Here is a 24,021-nt window from a genome sequence, read left to right as displayed (position 1 = left end):
TTGCTTTGGAGCTCTTTGAGAGAACCATTGTAAGATTTTATGTCACGTTGTCTCCACAGTGTCACTTCCTGGTCAGAACTGGATGGGTGATGATGACATAAGTTGCCTCTGAATAACTGATTAATATGAATGATTTTACTTGTGACAAATCCAGAGCTTTCACTTTTGTGTAAGCAGTCTGAGAAATTACTCATAATTCAAATACAGACTGAAAGAAAAAAATAATGCAATAAATAGAGTTCTGTGCAATATAATGGCGCTTGAAGTACCTAACAGGAAGAATTGAAGTTATACAGTAGCATGTAATTCTAAACATGAAATCTATGGCAGTTGATTAGAGGTAGTTGAATGACAGTTGTACCAAATAAAATGGACTATTGGAAACAAGCTTATAAAAATCAGCACTTTCGTTTATAATGTTTATAATGTTGCACTAGTTGCTGTAATGAAAATGTGATTATCATTAGAACAATCTTGTTTTTCCTTTTTATGACTGTCTTTATATGTGTTTTGCTGTGAATATGCATGCTATTTAAGCTCCCAAATTTTAAGATATTTTTAGTCATTAAAATGTGAAACCAAGCTTTTGTGCCTTTGTTCTCAAATGCCTGGTGTCTGAGTTACAGTCAAGTTTAATTTTTTCTCCATTCAGCTGGACCACAGGGGAATCCTTGCTTTAATTAGTAAATTGCTTTTCAGTTATGTTTTTACACAACCAATCATGCTTGAGTTTGCATTGCATTGTGGTGCTTATCCACTCTGTCAAGTTTGTGTTAGGAAACCAGCTTGCCAGCTGTTAGGGAAGAAAAGCAGCCAGTTGGCAGCTCTTGCTGAAATCTGGAGGTGCTTACTCAGAACAGAAATCCGGGGCTGTGAGCTGGTGCACAGGAAGGCTCTGGTTCTCAGCTCACAGCTCCTGTCTGTGTCCCTCTCAGCCTCCCCAGCTGCCTGCCAGCCCACAGGCCATGCTGTGTGCCAGAAGAGATGCTGTTTCCCCCTCATCTGTGTGCCAGGAGCCCAGAGCACTGGGCAGACCCTCTTCACCAGCAGCCATTTGTGCAAGCAGAGAGAGTCAAGGTGCCTCTGCCGTCACTGAGGTCTTGTCCTGTGTGGCTCTGGAATCCCTGATGGGTTTCCATTTCCATATGAAGAGTCTTTTGAACAATCTTTAAATACAGAATGAGTGCTTCTTTCTTCAGTAACACTATCCAGCTTCTGCTCTTCCTGTGTGCCCACGCTGTGTGTGTTTCAGGTGAGCTGCCACTGGCTGCAGTTGCCCTTTCTACCTCCTGCTGTGGTATACTCATAGTAGCACCCATAGGCAGGCACCAAGGAGGCACCTACAAGCCCTGACATCACAGCTCTGTCTTCTTTGGCACTAGACTTCCCCACAGGCCATCCCAAAATCTCCATCCACCTAGAGAAAATCAAAAACATTTCTGAAGATACAGCCAGTTCGTGCGCATGTGGAGCCTCATTCCAATCATCTGCTTTGCCCTTAGGTGAAGAAGGGTTGCAGAACCTTTTCAAGGAGTTGCTTGTTCATCTCAGCATAGAAATCCAGAAAACAAACATTTTTAAAGTACAGTTGTGCTTCTGAGACTAAACTCATCTGAGTTACGTGTTCTCTGAGGCCCCTCCTGTGCAGGAGTGAGGAATGAATGCCAACTTGAAGGCAAGAGCAACCTCCTTTCTATAGATATGTGAAATTTTGGAAATATGACGTTCACATACCCTCTATGTCTTCTTTTTGGCATCCAGAATACTTCATTTGAAAGGCTGAAATGATGCAAAGCCTTAATACTGCTGGTATAAAACACATCCAAGCTTGTATGTGCTAGCAAATGGCTGCAAACCCCAGTAGAAGGGTGTACCTCTCCTGTAAGGTCAAATATTTCTCCATTTTGTTTCTAGTTGTTCTGCTAAGCTGTACTATAAGGTAGGGCAAGTTTTAGTTTCTCTATGTGCCAAATGGCCATAAAAATATAAATCTAATGTTTTTTTAAGACTTGGCTGATGCTTATGTGCTTGGATTAAATGTTGGAAATGCTACAGGTTCTGTAGATGGTCAGTTCAAATACTGCCATTTTTGAGCAGCACTTTTGAGCAACTTTGCTCTGTTACAATAGCAGACATCAAATCAAATGATTGAATCAATGTACCCTATTCAGCACAGTAGAAATGCCATTTCTACTAGAATATTATCATTGGAATAATGTCCCTTACTTTGCAAATGGCTTAACTGTGCCTTGGCATTTAATAGCAGCAGGAGACCATTATTCTCTAACAATGCACTATTTCATTGACATTATCTCTTAAGTAACACATATTGCGGAAAAATAATTTTTCCAGGTGTGTTTCCTTCTATACAGAACAGAAAGTGTTTATGGTCGTTTGTGCAGCTGATTTCTGTGGTTCTGCTTTTTCCCTCCATTGAGATAAGTTTGTGTTAAGACTTTCTTGAGGTATGGACAAATGAAGAAGGAATTTTTTTTTTATTATGCTTTTAGAAGAGTATGTGGGATCTTACAGCTTTAATTAGAAAGCCATGCAACTAACCTTTCACTTTTTTGAAAGCTGCATTATGATATGTGGTTGTCTAGTTCTGTTGGTCTTTTTCTGTTTTGGATTTTTTTTTGGACTTCAGCCTTGGCAGCAGCCAGGCTTTTGGCAGAGACGTCATTCCTCACTGCATCAAGTACTGAATTATGCTATGTGTGTTCTGATATCAGCCTTCCACTTTCTGCAATAATTTTCTTGCCTATTTATTTATCTTTTTCACCAAACTTGAAGCGATCACTGCAAAATCATCTACTAGATTTGGAAATTGAAAAAATAAAACCAAAAAAAGGAAAAAAAGGAGATAATAAACTTCTCAGCCTGTTATATGGCTGAAATATCTGTATCTGGAGATCTCTGTAGAATGACCTATATTCTCAAGCCCCACGATTTGTGCTCATCTACTCCTGTATTTGCCTCATTGCAATTTTTCTTCCTTGAATGTGCAAATATGTGATTTTTCTGGAATTAATATTGTTAATGTCCTGTCACTATTGGGTTTTTCCCAGATGTGAGGTACCCTTAGCTAGTTGCAGGTAACTTTGCTTGGCATAACAAAATTATGTCTTTAAAGAATAGCCAAGCAGAACATGAGGTGGTAAGTCTGCAATACATGCAGTGAAATCCACCAGTGAAAGATTGGAAGCAATTTGTTAATTGGAGGCACCAAAGTGATTTCTTAAAACTTTATTTTGTTCATGTTTAAGCTTGTTGTTCATGTGTAACAATGGCACCTCTTGCTTTTAGGTGTGATGTTTGGTTCTTCATCAGACATATAACAGGATGGGGGAGTTTATTAACTGACATTTTGCAACTTGATGTTTAAAATGTTTTGGATTGTTGTATTTTCAGGCTTAGTATTCTGTGCAATAGTCTGGGAAATTTCCTCAATTTTTTCATACTGATTTTGCATATGTAATGTGGGATATTGTGATCTTGGTTTCAATAGCCTGTTTAGTTAGAGTAAGATATAGTCATTGAAATCCCATTTTTATGGAAAGACACAGAAACCAACGATATTATGGCAAATGGATCATTGCAAGAACAAATAAAAATTGAAATGTGAACAACTAATTAAAACAAATGCATAGAAACATCCAAACATCAGTATGTGTGGAGAAATTGCTTAATATCCTTGAAGCTCTCTAGGCAAAAAAAAGCCCTGACTCATGGTCAATTTCCCTGGGTATTAAAAAGTATCCATTTCCGTTGCTTTGTCACAAGAAAAGTTCAGCTTTTGTTTGACATATGTGCTTCACTTAGATATTTTCAATGCATAACAATATGTCTCTTGATCTGTAAGAGTAGATAGAAAATGCTGTCTTGCAGAACCAGAAATCCCTAAAATATGGATACTTTTACAGACAAGTAATCTGGTGTTAGGTATGTTTATCTGTAAATTTCTTTTACACACTTGAAAGGACTTTCTGGCTCTATAAGTCGCACAGTTAATATTGCAAATTTTTTAAAAAATTCCTGGAAGCTTGAGTCTGTCTGTTGTGTAACTGTGATGTATTATGGTGTGTAGGTTCTGCTGTTGCAGTTCTTTGATATCAAAGACCTGCCTTAAACAAAATAGTCTGAAGAGTTGTTGTACACTAACCCAGACCACCACAGAAAAAAGGGCAAGACCTTTCCCCCCCCTTAGTGTCATTACTGTTAGAGTGACTTCACCTCTCAGAGTTTCTGTATTGATGAGGTGAGAGTGAAAAACAAGGAGAAATTGGAAGCAGCTGACAGGTGACCCTAACTGCTGTCATTGGTGTATCAGACCAAGTGTGCAGTAATGGGGAATCAAAGCTCCCCTGCCTGTTTGGCTGCAGGATCTCGTGAACTTGTGCTGGGGTTGTACACTTCTATAAGAGATCTGAAAATATCTGTGGTCAAACTAGCAATGCAGAGTTTCTAATGACCATGTCAAAAAAATTAATAATTCTTCATGTGTCACTCCCATCTAGCTTTTAAACCAAAGCAAAATTTGAGTGGCTGGTTGAAGTAAAATGGCGACAGAAATTTTCATTTTGCCATTTACATTCTCTCTTCAAACAACACTGAAGAGCAAATCGGTCCTATTGTATTATCAGTAATCAATTTGAATGGCCAGTGTGGAAGAGGAAGACCAAGATGTAGATATTTTTTTAATATTTTATTAACTTCTATTAATAGAGTTTAGAGACGATTTTATTGAAATTCTCAATGAACTCTTCCACACATAACATGATTAATTATTTTATAAATGCCTATGTATAGCAATATATCTATGAGTGATTGAGAAAGTGACCTGGAAGAGGATGTCCTGTGAAGAGACAGCAGCACTCAGCTGATTTTTTAAACCAAAAGATCCATAGATGAATTAAGATGTGCTTTACTGCATTATTGTCTCCAGATATAATTTGGATTTTACCTGCAGCTTTGGATCTGGTTTGCAGTGTGATACTGCTGACACTGGAATGGACAGGCACCTCCTCTCTGCTCCTCAGCAGCCCACCTGTCTCATTCTGCACCACCCACTCCTACAGCAAGGCTGGTGCTGCACTGCCTAGAATAATCTGTTCATGTCAAAGAGAACTCCTGACTGCATAGCCAAAGTGCTGGCCTATTTACTCTCAACAAAACCATAATCTGTATGGTAGCTGCATTTTTTATGATATAGTATCAGAAAAACAATGAAAATAAACTAATCTCTGTATTTTTAATTATTCCTGCTACTTTAAGTATTTAGCTGTATGTGAAAATGCTCACATAATATATTTCAAGTCATATGCAACCATATGCAAGTGTGGATAAGATAATTGGCTTTCCTGTTAATTTTTGTTTAGAAGTAGTAGATGGAGACTTAAAAATAGTGTTTCCCTGGGGTTGTAGCAACAAAGTGTGATAACTTCACTGTGAGTCTCATGCACTTACATGCCACCTATTTTTTCCCACATTCTGTTCAGCTGACCTTAAGAAGTTAATTACTATTTAGTGACATTATAAAGTGATCTTAAAACTGCAAATTAATAGAATTGCTGTGATCTGCAATGCTTCTGATAGTGCCCTTAGTTCTTGAGGTAGGACTTTTAAGACACAAGTCACTGAAGTTCAGGAGAGATTAACAAGTTTTGACTTTTTTCTTTTTTCTTAGTTTATTTCCTTTTCTCTTTTTGATTAGGGACCACAATTGGAATAATTCACTGCTGATTGTGTGATGGCACATTGTCCTAAGCAGAACATTTTCCATAAACATTTGTTCCATAAGTAATTTTAACTAATGTCAAATACTTATGAATCATCCTCTTATCACTTACAAAAAACACTTTTAGTCTTCCATCTGTTTCTCCTTAATTTTCAGCTTTATTAGGCATGCAATTACAATTTTCATCTTCTAAAAAATTCACTACACAGTTAATTTCCCACAGAAGGAAAAAAAAATAAAAATATTTTTTCTTTAGCATTAGCCTGTCTGTTTTCTATGCTTGGCTGGCAGCCAGAAATACTGGATTTCAACATTCAATTTTTAAAATGTGACTTTTAGAGTCAATAGCATATAAAATGTTTGGATATTGTGTAAATCACCCAGTGGTTGGAATTTGAATCTTCTGTTACCGCTTCATTTTTGTTGTCCGTTCAATTCTGAGCAGAATGGTTAATTATACTAAACTAAGATGAATGTTAAAAAGTGCTACAAATATGGATGAAGTAACAAATAGACTGAGGTTTCCCTATTAACTAGGAATTTCCTGGGAGGTAGCACTGTTCTTGAACATAGAAATTAAAGAAGTAGATGTAAATGCCAGCTTTCCCCAGCTCACTCACTGCAGCTGTTGTATTTTCATTTCTAAAGTCAAGGAAACCCATATGTTGTGGTACTAAAGTGTCATGAGATCCTTAACAATGGTGCTCAGTAATTTAGTACTTCTGTCTGTTTTGTTGTAACTTCATTTGGGTAGAGGAGGAGGTTAAATTTCAATTAAATAAATGTGATGTGATCATAAAAGTTGAGGTCTGGAGGGGATATGAAGGGATTTTTGATTAAATGATCCAAAGAGTTATGTACAATTGCACACTTTTATATAGCAGAGTGAAGAGACTTTTTTTTATTCTTGCTAAGAAAAAATAGAGCTCAGGGCCATGTAGTTATTTTGATTTTTATTTCCATTCTATATTTGACTCAAAGAAATCACACTCACATAAGGACTTAGAATAAACTTAGACTAGGGAATAAAAAAGATATTTACTGTTTATTTAACTGATTAATGGATACCTTTTTTTGCAAAGTATGATAGCAGTGTAAATAAAAAGCAAGTGAAATAAAATTATTAGAAATGGATTAAAGTACAAAAAGGCTTTTCTTGCTACCAGATCTAGACAAATAAGGATCCAGACAAAACCTAAGAATCAAACAGAAGCTAATGAAGAATCCATTTTTTAAGTGGCTCATGTGTGTCTCCAGTTCTGAGAAGCTCAGAATTTTCACTGTCTGCAAAAATCTATAGAAGTTTTGTTTGGGTTTTTTTTTTCAAAGGCCTATGCTATGATTTCACTAGGTGCAGGATTAACAGGTCTGTGAAGCTTCATGCCTAAAATCTCTGATCCTGCATGAAACTGAAAGAGAGATCTGGTTTTGCCTGTGAATTTACCTGGTTTGGCTTGTTTGGTTTATGGTTTTCTTCTTGTTTTTTGTTAGTTTTTTTAAGACTCTTCACAGTATTGATTTGATTAAGTGCTCTTTTGTAAAACCTCAGATTACATGCTTAGTTTTAAGCACTTAATATTTTCCTCAGGAAAGGTGTTTTAATGAAGCATTGACCGTATTTGCTTATGTTTGTGCAAATTTTAATTAATTTTAGCTACTTTTTCATATGTAATCTAAAAAGTCTTTAATTCTCCCAGGCTCAGGGAGCATGTCCAGTTGTAAATACTCCTTGCTGAATATCTCAGGCAAGCAAATACAAAATTAATGTTTCAGTGAGTTCCTAAATAGCTGTGTGAGAGTGCATGCATTGTAAGTGTAATTCATTAATTGTGAGCTGCTGTAGATAATCCTATTATGCCCTAGGCCAGCTGAGGTCTAGGTTGACTTTTTGAACACTGCAGAGATGAGGAAATAATTTAAGGGGAGTGCTTAATTGTAATATTTGGTGACATTAATAAAAAGTTGTCTGAGAAATGAAGCAATTAATTTAGGATGTGCTTGTGTCAAAACGTTCATGGAACAGCCCAGGTTGGGAAGGACCTCCAAAGATCATATGTACTTATATTCCCTGTTCTTCCCTCTTCACACCCACTGAGGGGAAAAAAAAAACAACCAAACAAAACCCAAACCAAACAAGCCACCAGCAAACAAACAAAAAAACTGTACTGAATTGTGCAGCAGTTTTCTAGATAAGACCATGAGTTAGAATTCAAGTATCTGTGTCTGAGTTATGTTTTCTATAGTAAAATTAGTGATAATACAACACACCAAGCATCTGTAACATTCTGTAGTGTTCAGGAGGAGACATCTGGTACAGGTAATGAAGAAATGTTGCATCAAGTAACACAGCTAAAAGCAAACAGTAAAAAATTTGCATTGATATAAATCAGAACTTCAAGTTATATGCAAATGGTGACAATAAATTAGCTATTTTGAGTAGAATCAATGAACACATTTTTGGGAGGACTGTGTTTGTGCTGGGTCTGAAATGCTGTATGGAATGAATAGTTACTGTTTGTTTAGAAGATTATTCCTTAACTTTAGGATTGGCTTAGGTACTGGGATGAAGACCCATGAGAAAATACAAATTGCTGTTTCGAACAGGAAGATCAATTAAATGGAGTTTTCAAACTCCTTTGCATGTTTATGATTCAAATTGGTGTTTGGAAACATGGTTTATTCTCATAACTTTTTTACATTTTAAGTAAAAAAAAGTTTCATCCATGCTATCAATTTTTAGTAATTGTGTTGCTTTAATTCACATCTATATATTCTCTTTGTACTTAAATTGATTTTTAGACAATTGATTTTACAAGAATATAACACAAGTAGTTTTCACTAGCATGATTATTTTTTGTATGATGAGATATAATAATTATTTCAGAAAAGCACTACCAACAAGAGGAACCATGAGTAGAATCACCATATACCAATCTTATTTGCCAAACAAAGTTTCTGATAAATTTATACCTTTAATTTAAATGCTGTTTAGTATGGAACTCTTGTCTCAAAATAATTGTGCAGCTGCTCTGTCCTCAAGAACAGGGCAGAGCATATGGGGACAGTATTTCCCAATTTACTTTTTTTTATTATTATTCTGAGCTGTCTTTCCTTTCTTTTCTAATTATTTCACAGCGAAGAAGGTTTCAAGCTTCCTAGTGGTCGGTTATGGATTAGCTGGAAACAAAAACATTTAAAAAAAAACAAGCTCTGTCTGTAAAATCAAAGAGGGGCTTCTTATCCATGGTGCTGGTATCGAATTTAGGTTCTGTTGTGTTTGCTTATAAATGCAGATCTGAATGCTTCTTCATTTTCCTTGGGACTTTCTGGGAAAAATGATGATCAGAATTCATCAATTCTGATGAAATACCTGGTGAAATACCGTTTCTGATAAGTGCATTACTTAGGAATTATCTTTTTAAAATAAAACTAAATAATTCTTAATGGGAAAACTTTATAGAGCTTCTGTTTCATTTGGACATGATGGAGAATGCATGTCAAAGAAGAGTTTCTTTTAAAAAACCCTAAATTTCAAGTAGTGTGTAGCAACATGAGAATATGTTGTAAAGCACTTCCATGACTCTTGAGACAGGGACTATGCTGTTATTTTAAAAGAATAGATGTGTCATCAATCAAACCAGTGAACTGCTATATAAATGCCTTTCATGCATGAATTAACCAGCTACTAGCTAGTAGATACCAATCTATGTGTGCTGTTTCCCAGCTAATATGGGATGTGCTCAAGCAGAAACACTATATCCAGTACATGAGGTCATGGCTACAAATATCAGGTACTGGAGGTTTTTTTTGTTTAGCACCTGCTAAAGCCATGCACTTATTGCTGTGGCTCTGTGCTTATTTAGTGTGGTCTAATAATTTGAGAGAAAAAGCAAAGCACTTCTGCTAATGTGTTTTTGAATCTTTTATAACTGAAATATTTAACAAAATCTTTATTGTGAAAGTAGAAAATGAATTCAGAAATCCAGTGTTACAAATTCATCGGGACTGATGAAGCTGCCAGGAGATGAGTTGTTATTTTTAGGACAATCTCAGTGGAGTCATCACAGAGCTTTTTGACTATTTTTGTGTCTTTATATGTGTGGTTTTTTTTATTTTCATTTGTCTCCAAAATATCTTTAGTAGGGCTGCAAAATATGTTTTATATCTACTGACCATTGGAGCGAAAGAGAAATAATGGTTCTGTGATTAACAGGGGTTGAAACTCTTTTGCCAGGTCATCTTATGAATGAAAACATCTTTTGTGTATATTTTAATGAATGTTTGATGGTAGTTTCTCCTGCAAATTTAGTGTTTGCTTCTGATTCATTGGATTAGTTGGTTTCCAAATATTTACCAAATTTTTAAGAGTTTTTAATGTAAGAATTGACAGGTTTTAAGTTGGAATATGTCCTTAGACTTATTGAGAACATTGACTTTAATTGACAATAATTTTGATTTGTTTCCAAATATATGAAGATGTGAGAATAATAACCCAATTCCACATGTCAAAAAAGGAACCAAATGCATTGCATTCTTTTACCTGTGAAAAGATGATTACTGTTTTTGGAAACACTGGTTTAGTGTTCTTCAGCTGTGAAGAAAAAGCAAATCCCTTTCTCTAGAGGTTCTGAAGTGTTCATAGAGCTCTGATTCTTAGGCATTTCATTTCCCAGAAATTTCAATGAATGTCAAGTGAAGTAGAGAGAAGGCAGGAAAGATTGTATCCAGCCTGCTGGTTTGGATGTCCAGATGGAAGGAATGATATCAAACTGAGTCCCAGCAGGTTGTGTAAATGCCTTCCAGTGAGAGTAGCTGGAGGGAACTGCTGTGTAAGTTGAAAGTTTGCTCTGTGCAAGATCTTAAAATTGCTTAAAACTCATCCATGTTTTCAGAAGAGTGTCTGCCAAGTCAAATACATTCAAAGTATGATTATAATGAAACAGCTTACTTTAAAATGTGATCCATGTTTCCTGCATGATTTCCCTGTGCACTTAGATGGGTATTTGCTAGAAGGGCTAGAAAGCCTGGAACCAGGAATACTTTTTTTTGCCATTTCCCCAACAAGCAGTCTGACTGGGGGGATGGGGGAAGTGTGGTATCCTTATTTATCCTTATCTTGTTAAGACAGGCTGGATCTGCATTAATGCCAAGTAAGAAATACTTTCCATGCCATGTCAATTAACCATATACCTTTCATTCCTTGAAAAAAGGTTCTCTTGTCTTGTTCTTGATCTTTCCAGCTGTCAAAACAGTTACTTCCACTTGGTCACTGAAGTACAAGTTTGACTTGAACCACAAAGGTGGTGACAAATTTTGAAGGTTGAGATGAGGTATTTAGTAAGTGACAAATAATAAGCCTTTTTGGTAGTAAAGAACGCCAAATTAATTTTTTCTTTTTAATTCTTGGGAGTATATTTCTGAACTGATAGTACAAGTGTTGAGAAATTATTACCTCTTGAGAGGATAGCTTCAGTCTGATAAAGTTACAATCAGGATTGTTTATAAAATATCTATTAATAGTGTTGAAAGGGGAAGTAAATAATTTAATTACATAGAAAGTTTTCTGGCATAGATGGAAACCTTGAAGATTAATAGAGAAAAAAGAAAAAAAAATCATGTACTGTATGTACAGGGAATATTTTAATGAGAAATTGTTGGTGTCAATTGAAGCATATAGGAAATAATGAACGATAGATGCATTCAAAACCTCAGTGGTAACTGAATCCTGTTGATTTCGAAGTATCTCAAATAGTTGGGAGATTAAAGAGTGGAGGCAATTGCTGAGAAAAAAAGACACAAAACGACTGGAAGAATACACTAAACAGAACAGATAAAAGTGGTAGTGTTCAATAGCTCAAGAATCAGACAATGGTGATTTTGAATCAAATTGAAATTAAGTTGCAGTCACTGCTAGATTAGGGTGACCATCCTGATTTTCCTTTTTGAAGCATAGGGAGCTTCTTTCTAAATGCAAGTAGCAATTTCACTGTTATTAAAGACTTGTTCTAATCTACTTTTCAAGGTCTTCAAGGCTGGGTTGGATAAAGCTCTGAGCAACTTGGTCTGACTTTGCAGTTGATCTTGCTTTGAGTGTGAGGTTGAACTAGAGGAAAATACACTTTTGTATCAAAGGCACTTGCAATGAAATTTTTACTGTGGGATATTCCAATAAGTTTTGGCTTCACTGAACCATGAACAATTTACAGTACAACTAACGACTATTACAGATGCAATATTTTTCCACCTGTTTTTTTCAGATTTTTTTCCTAGAGCATAATAATATTAATTTTTCTTTCACCTGAATACATAATTTATTCTCTTGCAGTGTCTCAGCTAAGTGTATTCTCTTTGCTGAAGTGTTGTGCTGTCATGCAAATCGGACCTTCTACCAACTTCCACAGTCTTGTCATCACTGAAGAAAATTATATGTATTTATAATAAAGTCCTTTTTACTTAAGCACTGGCAGTTCTGAAGTGCCTGACATTTTTGAGAGGAAACAGCCTGTCACATCTTGGGCTTCAGGAAGGAGGGCATTTAAAATACAGAAAAAGGTCTAGGTGACATGACACTATTGCTTTTTTCATCCTCACATTCTTCACTGTTCAAATTTCGTGGTCTGTACATAAGGTTGCAGAATGCAAGAGATTATTGATTGAGAAGGGGATGAATCAGGGTTTGTCTATTCCCACAAGATTTATCTGTAAACGGGAGGAAACACATCAGTTTGCAATGCAGCCTCTGGCATATTGCACCAAAACACAGAAACACTTCTAGGGATGTTTCTGGGGGAGATTTGTGCTCTCCAGAGCACATTGCTTCTCTCTGGGTGTTGGTTTGTTGCTGCTGGATTAACAAACAGTTTTAGGGAGCTGGAAATCAAGAGGGCAGAGGATGAAGTGTGGGATATGGCAGTGTTTGAGAGGAGAGAGATGCTCCTGATGCTCCTCAGGGGACTGAGGAACAGCATGAGAAAGCTGCCAGATCACCCTTGCCTAGAAACATCTTTGTGTCTGTTTCCAAAGTGCACACGTTTGACAAAGATTGAGAAGAAAAAGAATAAACAAATAAAACAACACAAAAATGCCAAGAAAATCAGCAAAAATTCTATAGTGTTTAGTAGCAGTATATGAGAAAATGTATACGCACAGAAGAAAGGGAGAAGGAGTCTGAGCTCATTTAGAAGAAAAATAAAGCAAAAATAAACTCAGGAAATGTCACACACAGACCTGGCTGGTTTTGTCCTGTCAATTTGTGTGAAATATCAACAGCTTTTAGAGACTGTAACATGCTAAAGAAATAAATTGGTCTAATTGTGTTTCAGTTACACAGCACATTATTAAAGGAAATATTATGTATCCCATTGTTTTTGTAATTCTGCAATGATCTAAATATTAAAGGAAATATTTTGGATTATATTATAAATCTTCAACTCATGCTCACTCACTCACTGCCTCTCTGTTCCATCAGTATTCTGTGTGATTGTTGTTTAATCTGTGTAAACATGGCTTTTTGAGGTGATCTTAAAATTTGATGTAAAATATTTTTTTTATTATATATATCCTTGATACAGTTTTAGAAGTATTACAAATATAAGATAATCATAACTACTTTGACAAAACTTGTAACAGCTGACCCTGTATTTTGCTAAAGGATACTCCAAGTCAGAACAGAAAATGTGACAGTGTTCAGTGTCAAGAAGCACAGAGGAAAGCAATTAGTTCATTAATTAATAATTTATATCTGGATTATATATCCAACTCTTTGTTTAGGGCAACGCTGAGAAAAGCATCCTGATTTTGTCCACTTTCCCAGTGCTAATACAGCAGGGGTTTATTAACTGTTGGTTACCCACAATTTCAGCTAAATTTTGAAAAAGTTATAGGACTGTCCAGCTTGATTAGGAATTTCACTCTGATGCCTCCTAAAAATCTGACTCAATACTTTTATCTGAGCTTCTCTGCTTTCTAATTTTTATCATTAAAATGAAGGTGATGTTTAGTAAGTGCATAATGCCAAGACAGATAATATTGGCTCAGCATTGATTAATATTCATATGTACTCCTTTTTTATAGAGCTGTTATTCTTACAGTAAGACTATCTGGGATGTTGTCTTTGGCTCTCTTTATCAAAAGGGAATTTTCACATGGATTGATAAGTTTTTTTTATATGTCTAAATCTCACAGTTATTATATCACAAGCAAAGCAAAAATTATTGATGTTATAAGGGTTCTTATAAGGAAAATACCAAGGGCCAGAAAACTTAGCTGAAAGCCACTTGAATTGTTCAGGTACTCTGTGATACAGAGGGAATATGATGTAGATTGGACAAGCCAAGTGTGAAAGTATTACCAGAACAGAAAAATTACATGAATCTAGGAAAATAAAGAACATACATATATTTGTTTCCTTGAGTGTGTCTGTTTCTTGTAGAAACTTCTCCATTGCTAGCTGGGGAGGCAACTGACTTTTTACCTGATAGGAAATACATTAGTGTGTTTTAAAAGCAAACTAATCATAGCAAAGTAAATTATTTTGCCTATTAAAAAACGATCCAATAAAATATTATTTTCCTTTTCAAGAAGTGCATCCTCAGGCTGCCCAATTAAATGGAAGCACAGAAGGGAAATATTTTTTTTAGAACACTGTATTTCTCAACATCACTAAGCATAAAAATTCAGTCTGAAGCTAAGATATTCAAATTTTTGTCAACTATTTCTCTTTCCAACATTGAAACTAAGTTTACACTTTTAATTGAGATTGCTTTGTGATTTGTTTCAGTATCAAGCCTGTGGTTGAACATTTAGAGATTGTTACACATCCTTTTAGATGTGGAAAGGCACACAGAGTTATGTAGTGTGGTAACAGGAATATTAACAGCACTTTTGTCACTGGGGTCTCCATGCCTCTATGCAGTGACAGCTCCTTGATTAAAGGGAGCAAGGCTATGCTTAGAAATAAAGAAATTCTAGAAATATTTATTCATTTTTCATAAGTCTCCTTGAAAAGTATTGCAAAATATTTATCAGAAAAACAAGTATTTTGTGCTTTATTTAAAACCTATTTGTTTTGGTACTAATTTAGTACATTTTTCAGAAGTTTATTGCAATGATCTGGAGCAGCATTAACTTGCCTTTCAGTCTGAGTGAATTCTTAAGGCTTTGTTTGTTTGTGAAGGAACTTAGGATCCTGTAAAGCATAAGGAAAAAGAGCACTTATTCAAATATTATGCTGGTTTAGTTCTACATCTAGGCAAAGCTTGAATCCTCAGATTTAAGCCATATTTAAACTATCAATGACTATATTGTAACCCTGGAATTCCTCCACCTCCCCAAAAGTATCAGACACTCAGGATTTTGTATTCTTCAGTCTCTTCTGCAAAACAATATCTTAGGCCACCATCTGTTCTCATCAAACCTTTCAGCTGCATCTCCAGTTCTTAACCACAGGTTTATTTCCAGTCTACTTAATGATTATTGATTTTTTTATTCTTTAGTATTATCAAGAAATTCTCCCCTATTTTGCAAGACAATAATATAATAGGCTATAATAAAAAGCAATATAAATATGATTTCTGTTGCAGGTATTTACCTTTCTGAAGACTTGTGGAATTGCACAATTACATAGGGAATGACCTGTGAGTTCTGGGAAATAACTTTAAATATATGGGTAAAGAAATCTTTGAAATTCAAATATAAATAAAGTTTTTTATATTTCTCGTGTCCTAAAATATTTTATTTTACTTCAAAGACACAACTAAATAATAATTTTATCTGAGGCAGAAAACTACTATTTTCATAACTTCTTTTAAGTGAGTATAATTGCATTTATTCATCGTCCTTTGCATTTGCTTTATTCATTTGAGAATCCTGCAGTGCTGTATCAGGATGACAAGATCCTTTCAAAAGAGAACAATCTGAGGATCCCAAGGCACACGACTCTCAAACGAGTAGCAGTTAGATTACAGTTTTCAGTCCCAGTTCACTTTAATCAATCTTCCTCTTATTATCAAAGACAGCAAATCAGAGCTAAAGACCCATGGCAGATGTTCATTGATTGGAGTGATGTGCAGATTGCTGGCTCAGGAAAAGTGCAGTATCATGCTTCAGTCTGGATGACTTGTCAGAAATGAAAATCAAGAGTCACAGCGTCTTGCTGAACTCAATAAGGTTACAGGAAACAGATCAGCCAGAACTGCTTCATTTCACTTCAGTGTGTGAAATCCTTTGTAGTGTGAGGCTGTCATTATCTAAATCACCATGGAGAAACAATACAAATATTGGCTACCCTCAGCAGTGCAAGGAGACACAAATTCATGCTCTTGTTGCTGAACTCCTACAGTCTCTTATTACAGACTTCATATAATCAGGATCAAATCTTTCATGCTAAGGAGTCAAGATCTGCTGACAGTCATTTGACTTTCATACCCATTTGACTTTCATTTTCTCTTGCATGATTCTGGAACACTGTGTTTTTCTGAGAACTGTGGTGGGAGATGAGCTGCCCATCTTTGTTGCTTTGTTCAGCTGACAAATGAGAATTTCTGATGAATAATTCCAGGAGAGTTCCAGCAAAATAAATGGTAAGCTTAGTGTTGGGATCGTCTTTTTGAAAATATCATAAACTTGAGAAGATGTAATTCCCATGAAGGAAAACTCCCCTTGTAAGTTTTAGGAGACTCAGGTAATTACAAGTGTTTCACAGATCTAAAGCTGGCTTGGGAGGTGGGATGTGATAGACTGAGAGAGTTGAACTTGAATTCTGTGTAAAGTTCTGTCATTGTTTGTGGCTTTTTAATTTGTTTTGAGAGGTTTTTTGTTTATTTTGAAGTAAAGATTTACAGAGTGTGAAAAATACTTTTTTTGAAAGGGCATATGAGTATTTTGGCATTTCTTTGGTATCACCCATTCCATCAACAGTTCTTTCTTCTTCTATATAAGTCACTTTGTGATGTCTCCAGCATGAAATAGACTTTTTACATTATCTTTTCTCAATGAGAGACTGACATAGATAATTTTGAATCAAACATGTTGTAGTGGTTTGTTTTAAAGAAAAAGAGGATTGAAAAGATTGTCAATCAGCAATTCTAAATGTTATCAAAAAACAGTTTTATAAATGTATGTGTTCAATAAATGTAGTGTTTGGGCAAAATCTTCAGCTTCAAGCATTTTCAGAACAAAATGATTTTATTTTAAAATAGCCATACATGGAAATGTAGTAAAGCATTTTTACAAGTTAGTAATAACCAGAAATGTGATGAGAAGTGGACTTAAGCCAAACTACAAATGAGTTCTCCATTCATTACTGAGGAGAAATGATAAATAACTTCTTCAACTTCACACTATTTTGCACTATGTTTACAATTTACAGAATGTATATTATTTACATTATTTATATTTATAATATTATAGATACTGTACATTCCTTTTGCTTATTTTTATCTCTGAAGTTTCCTGCCTTTATTGCTTACAGTGTTTCAGTAGCTGTTTTCTAGCCCTATTAACACAAGTGTTGGTTACAGTTTTAAGCTGCACTGTGAATCAGTCCTCATTTGTGTAATGCAGAAGAAAGAGTTGTGTTTCAAATGTGTTTTCTCACATTGGACCTTATTACCATGCTTTGAAAAAATTTACATCTTGTAGAGTCTTTTGCATTAGACACCCACTGTCATTGTGAATATTTATGACCTCTCTTTCTTTTTTGCCTTGATCCTTTCTCCAATATAAAAAGAGGATCAGCAAAATGTCAGTTATCGGCCCATTGGTAGGTTTAGCTAAGGGCCTGTGTTCTAATCTTTTGAAAACTAATAATAGGCTCAAACTGATTTTTTTTTTTTTTTTTTTTTTTTTTTTTTTTTTTTTTTTTTTTTTGCTTAAGCATTTATTTGAGAGCATGAATGAAATGTGAAAATTTGATGCTTGCCTGTCCAGCATCTTCTGTTGCATCATTGAAATTGATGGTCATTCACTGGCACCATGTCTGTGTGTAATACTTTCATTTGTCTAAATGAAAGTTTAAATCCTCTGTGTATTTACACTTCCAGCAGCTAAAATGTTTGAGGGAACCACTGCACACAGTTAATGTGCAGGATAAAAGTTACTCATTAATATAATAATACTAATAAAACTGTTTGATATTTTTTATTCATATGGAAAATTATACATAAAGATTACCTTTGTTTTATATTTATTGCTCTTTTGTTCATTTTATGAAATGAAGAGGAAAAGTGGAAAAGTGAGGAGAGGAGACTTCTTTGCTCACAATAGAATTAGGGGTATAAGATCCATTTTCTGATGCCAAAATTTTTGCTCAGAGCAGAACAAAAAATGCTATGAAATTTAAGTCTAGGCAAACAACGTAATAATAATGAAAGCTACAAAACTGATATTATTTACAGAAAATATGTTTGCTTCTTTATATCCTAGGTTTTTCTTGCAGCTTTGTCACCACTAATACAGTTCTATGCAGCATTTCATGCACAGGCAACTGAGGAACCTCTATTTCTATGGGAGAAATGTGTCTGTGTGCCTGTGCTGCAAAGTCTGTACCTTTGTGCTTTCTGCCTGTGGAATGGTTTACACAGACACCATCATCAGGAGCTGTGGGCTTGGAGTTCTCTTGGCTCATTAGAGTTAGTTCCATGTCCAAAGCTGTGAAAATGAATTTGCTCCTGTTTCCTCTTCAAACTTGTACTGTTTCTAACAACCCCTGTTAGAATGGTGTGAATTTAAAAGGATGCTAAACCTTAACAAATGAAAATATTCCTTTACTTCTATTCCTCTACTTTTGTGTGCCTCTCTTCCTGAAACAAGATATTTGCATGTTGGTTTGATTTTATCCTTAGAATAGAGGGAAATGCCCATATTTAATGTGAGTTTAACAGACCTTGCAGTATTCCTATTACATGAGAATGTTCTTAATCTAGAAGTATAAAGGGTATTGGGATACACCAGGGACATTTTGTACCTGCACATCTTTTCTGAATTACTCTTTAATTTGGGATTTTGAAAACAGATGCCTCTCTCCTTTCTAAGCAATAAATTGCAGTTATGTGTCAGGTTTTGCTTTTTTCTTTCTTATCAATTTCACTTTGAAATATGTAGTTTGGATCATCTTTGGGGTTTTTTAAAATTGTCATTAAAAATAAAAACCTAAATTCAAAGGCCTGTGAGAGTTTTATTACAATTTCAGTTGAGTTTTGTTTTGACCATCAGAAACTCTAGTCACATCTGAAAACTAGGGCCAACAGATGACAAACAATTTTTAGTCAGAACACCAGCTCTTTCTGGAACACAATGTGTTTGATTTTAAACTCCAGCCTGATGATTTGGCTTTTCTTTCAGCAATGCCAGCTCTCCAAATTTACAGTTTTATGTAATTCACTTCTATGCAGTGAACCATGTATGTTTAGGGTTCTTCTTCCTCTTTTTCTTTTCATCTTTTACTGAAGTGTAAAAAGGAAAGCATGTTCTATGTAATTATGCAGTATATTAATACATGTAGGCTATTCCTTGGAATAGGAATAAAATGCAGCATTTCAAGGGTAGTAGAAAAAAAAACAATTGCTACACATAATTACTTGATGATGTGATACATTAGTGTAATGAAGACTAATAAATTTCCCTACTGAAGATTTTCTGATAGCTGATTATGAATCAAACCCCGCAGAACAGTGATGAAGCATAACAGCAAAATTCTGCAGGTGTAGGTGGAATGTTCTAGCAAGCAGAATCTCATCCTGACCCTGGGAAGGTGGGAAGGGGAAGAGGTTTCAGATCATTAAAACTGATCAGATTGTACAACAGCTACCAGGTGAATAGATTTGGTAGTTAAACAGTTGCTTATTTGGTGTTTACCTGCTTGAGTCCCTGCAGAGTGGCTGCTGTGACACCTGGCAAAGGTGCCAGGGTTCCAGGCACGGCCAGGGGCACAGCAAGGGAGGGAGATGGACCTTTAACCAGAGCAGACAGGAGCAGCAATTGAAGGGACAGCAATGCCATTTGTGGTTTGTCTTGGGAAGGAAGAAATGCAGGAACTGTTCACAACAGAACATGCATTTTCCCTGCTTCACTGAAAATTGAAGAGGTGTTTTGAAGCTCATGTACATGGGCTCTTCTGGGGAGGGATGAAGCAAAAAATAGAGTGTTTCCACCACTGAAATGCACATTTCTATAAAAAACCAGTTTCTACTGCTTCATCTGAATGCACACTGCTCTGCAGAAGAGCAGGGTCACTTAGCTTCAAGGTGCTGTGTCATTGCTTACAGAACTCTGCTGAAATAGCCATAGTTCTCACAGGCTCTCCCTAGTTCAAGGGTAGACTTTGTACATTGTAAAGAGAATAATTATAGCAGCCCAATTTCAGTGATTTCTTACTGGAGTGCTCAGTCTGTGAAATTGCAGAATAAGAAATATTTATTTTTGTATTTTCTGAGAAGTTCTGTAGAGTGTTCATATATCAAACATCCTTTCAAATGAAAATGCTTGTAAAATACACTTGTTTTTAAAGTGGTTCAGCAGGAAAATATTTTTTTCTTTTCCAACTGTAATAAAAATACTTTAAATAATGGACTCTCCTTCACAATATAAAACAGGGAATCAGAGCTAATATTGCCATTTATGCAAGTCTTTTTCCACAGGGTTGCTCTCAATATATTTTTGTATTACTTATAGAGGTTTTTTTAGCACTGGCTAAATAGAATGATTATTCTGTATCTGTATGAGAGTTTTTACAAAGATATAACCTTTATAAAAGTATTATTCTTTAAAACACCAAGAGGTCACAGCATCTCTGAAGCACTGTAGTGGTGGCCTGCATCAAGACAATGCAAGTCTCATAATACTGTGAATATTTACTGAGATTCTATTTGTGCTCTCTGAATTGTCCCCCTGAAGTTACAGAGTTACTTCATCTGTAAAATTAAGACTAAGAATGTATAGCATAGGAACCTCAAAAAATTCCCATTGGTTTCAGTGCTCAGGGCAAAGTTAACAGACTTTGAAGATATTTTGATTTAGGGAAGACTTTGGGTGCAACTTCAGAGACGGAAGGTTTGATTCAGTACTCTACTGAATACTGTGGAGAGCCTGAAATTAAATTTGGATCTGTGAATGTTCCTATTTCCTGGAACTCACAGGCTTTTAAAGTGCTACAGAAATCGCAGGCTGTTCAATTTCTACAATTGTTAACATTTTGTTTTTAAATATTAAAAGCTTGCAAGTCATTTATAAAATGTGAATGCCCCATCTTCTTTGTTCTCACTGCTGCTACTTATGGAAATTCTGAACAGAAATGTTTGCCTTTAGGAACTGTTATAATGAATACATGTGTATTTGCATTGTCATTTTTTTTGTGTATGTATGTTTCAATGCAAATTCTTGTTTGTTTGTATTTTCTAATCACAGGACTATACCTTGACAATGTACTTCCAGCAAGCATGGAGGGATAAGAGGCTGTCCTATAATGTAATACCTCTAAACCTCACTCTGGACAACAGAGTAGCTGATCAGCTCTGGGTGCCTGATACCTACTTCCTAAATGACAAGAAGTCATTTGTTCATGGTGTGACTGTGAAGAACAGAATGATTCGTTTGCATCCAGATGGGACAGTCCTGTATGGACTCAGGTCAGTATCAACCATTTCTAAACCATGATTAAAATGCCAAAAATAAAAAACATCCCTTACTCTTTTTATTTTTTAATAATTTTTCTTTTTACTGTTGTATTCTATATAACTGATGATATTCCAGGAAAAAAAAAAAAGTATTCTAGAGTTGTATTCTAAATCTAAGGATTTTTTTTTAATACAATGTTTTGAGATAAACTTCCATTTTTAGTAACAGTTCAGATACTTGTATTAAGAACAGATAAGATTGTAAATATTATTTGAAATACTCATTCTGGATTAAAAGCCTGGTTTAGAACTGCTTCTTCAAAGGAATTGAAATATGAAATACAAAATAAGGATTAGAAGATAAACCAGAAAATGTATGGGACAGCTGAACTGATAGTTTAACTGGTAATTTTAAAAAATATTTTTGATTGAATATTAGATTGTTTTGTGTGCTGCTACCCACATTAATCAACTTCCTGATTTTCACTGAGATATGAATGAGATATGATATGGAGGTATGACTTGAAATGTTTTACAGCCTGTGTTTCTGTATGACTGTATGGAGAGGGGTGACTGGAGAAATCAGCAAAAGGGCTTCACTCTTGAGAAGTTCTGGAGGAAATTGTCTGTTTAGTGATGTTAACAGGATTTATAATTGCTGAGAAACTGGTTTGAAAATATAGCTGCAGAGGTGACTGAGTCCCATGTGAGTGGGTAGCAAAACGGCAGGAAAGCACTGTCTGGGTTAACCTCAGAAAATGCTGCAGAGCTGGGTGTTGCATTTACCAATGTTTGTTGTGTCCAGTGTGTTTCCTGTGGGAGCAGTTCAGGCTCTGGCACTGGGGCTGGGAGCAGGTCTGGAGCTTTTGTGATTGCTCAGTGAGCCAACAGATACTTGGTTCTTTAAAGCACAGCTGTAGTTTAAAGTAAAATATGAACCTATTAATAACACACATTTATATTAATGGAGTGAGAGCAAGAATAACAATGGTTTTGGTGTAGTTTTCAGTTTAAGATTCTGAAATAATAATCTTTATTATTATCTTCTAGAGTAAATTAGAAATAAATATCAGATTTAATGTCTTCAGTAATGCTAACTTTTTTTTGGTATTTGTGGCAATTTTTATTCTGGCTACTTAACCATCTGTAATGATTTCTGTTTTTTTAGAAGGTTGGTAAATAGTAAGTAGAGCTCACAAAAAATTGGCCACAGAAGATTCAAGTAAAACAAAGTCTTGTTTTCTGGGAGTTTCTTTTTGATGTTCATTTGTTTTTCAAAAACTTAAAACCTTTCATGAAATGGTTTTAATTGTTTAATAGTTTGAGGGTTTTGTTGTTCCTTTTTTTTTTTTGAGCTGAACCAGTGTTGGTACTGCTTCACTGTTTAAGGTGAAATCCTTTCTCCTTTTCTTTCAGCATAAATAGCTTTAATGTCTTTTATGAGATACAATAAAGCAAAATGGTGTCTATTTTTTACTTAAAGCTGTTTAATGTAATTAGAGGAATGATTATTAATGCTTTGAGCCTTTATTTCCCAGAGTTATTTTCTTCAATACTTGCAATCACAATATGTTATCCAAAATGGTTTTAGAACAATTCTAAAATGGGATTATTTTTCTATTTTAGGACTTGTTCTCAGCCCAGAGTTAAAGATATTTAGATAGCTTTTTTTCCCAGGTAAAAAATTTCACTTTAGGAAGTAATTTTCTAGGATTCTGGTATACCTAGCAATCTCACATTTGAGATGATCTCTTTTAAGAGGCTTCTTGGTGCACATCAAGTGCTGTCTTTGCCCTGTGAGCTGGCACAGGATGGATGATGGATGTGGATGCTGTTGTGAAAGGTTTTCTGACTACATCTTTCAGACCCTTGGCTGGATGGGGAAAATGCACCAGTGGTAACACAACAGGGTTATGTGACTGGCCATATTCTGCTTTTGCCTTCCTGGACCAAGTGGCAATTAGTGATGTAATTCTAATATTAAGGTTTTAGTTTTATAGCTTTTAGTAGCTTTATCTATCTATTTAATCTAAATTCAACTCAGAGTTATTGTTATTTCAAGTGTCCACAGTACTGATATATTTATTTTTTGCTTAGTAATTTCCACATCTTAAAAATGCCTGCTTAGTTGTATTTCTCACATATCTAAAACCCCGTGTATACTATTATTCTGAAAATGACTACTGTTGCTGCATTAATTTACTTTAACTTATACTTGCAGTCACACATTCTTACTTTGGGATTCATTTTTCTAAACTTAGATTCCTCTAAGTATCAGTCTGATTTTTTTTTTTACCTTCCCATACATCTATTTCATCATATACACACACATATAAATGTTGCTGTGAATTTAGTTGCATTTACTTTGACTGCTGCAACCAAATTCATTGAACTGCTAGTGACCTTATCAGTATAAATGTAACCATCCCTTTCTTTTGTGTCCCTATAGTTGAATTTCTATTTCATACAGCAAGAAGTAATCCATTAACACTGTCCTCTTTGTTTTTGTGAGCAGAACCCAAACATGGTGTGCATGTCACATCTGATTAGATTTGACATTGGGAAGGTAAATTTGAGGAAGGACTAAGAAGCAGTTTTGTGAGCACCTAGATGATGCTGTTGCTGAAAGAGGGGAGAGAAAGAGGGGAAGAAAGAGAAATGGCTGATAATGAA

The 24,021-nt window shown here is 35.2% G+C and overlaps 1 protein-coding gene across 8 annotated transcripts in view; it reads left to right on the top strand.

The window, feature by feature from the left end:
* Window positions 1-24,021, top strand: part of GABRB2 (gamma-aminobutyric acid type A receptor subunit beta2) — a 144,635-nt gene that overhangs the window by 25,870 nt on the left and 94,744 nt on the right. For all 8 annotated transcript variants that reach the window (XM_079320074.1, XM_079320076.1, XM_079320072.1 and 5 more), the window contains one exon: window positions 21,140-21,360. In XM_079320074.1, the coding sequence (XP_079176200.1) occupies window positions 21,140-21,360 (221 nt within the window). The remainder of the gene's footprint in view (window positions 1-21,139; window positions 21,361-24,021) is intronic.

Source organism: Erithacus rubecula, assembly GCF_903797595.1.
Source record: "Erithacus rubecula genome assembly, chromosome: 16".
Taxonomy (NCBI): domain Eukaryota; kingdom Metazoa; phylum Chordata; class Aves; order Passeriformes; family Muscicapidae; genus Erithacus; species Erithacus rubecula.
Note: the sequence above shows the minus strand (reverse complement) of the source record. Positions and strands in the feature narration are given on the sequence as shown.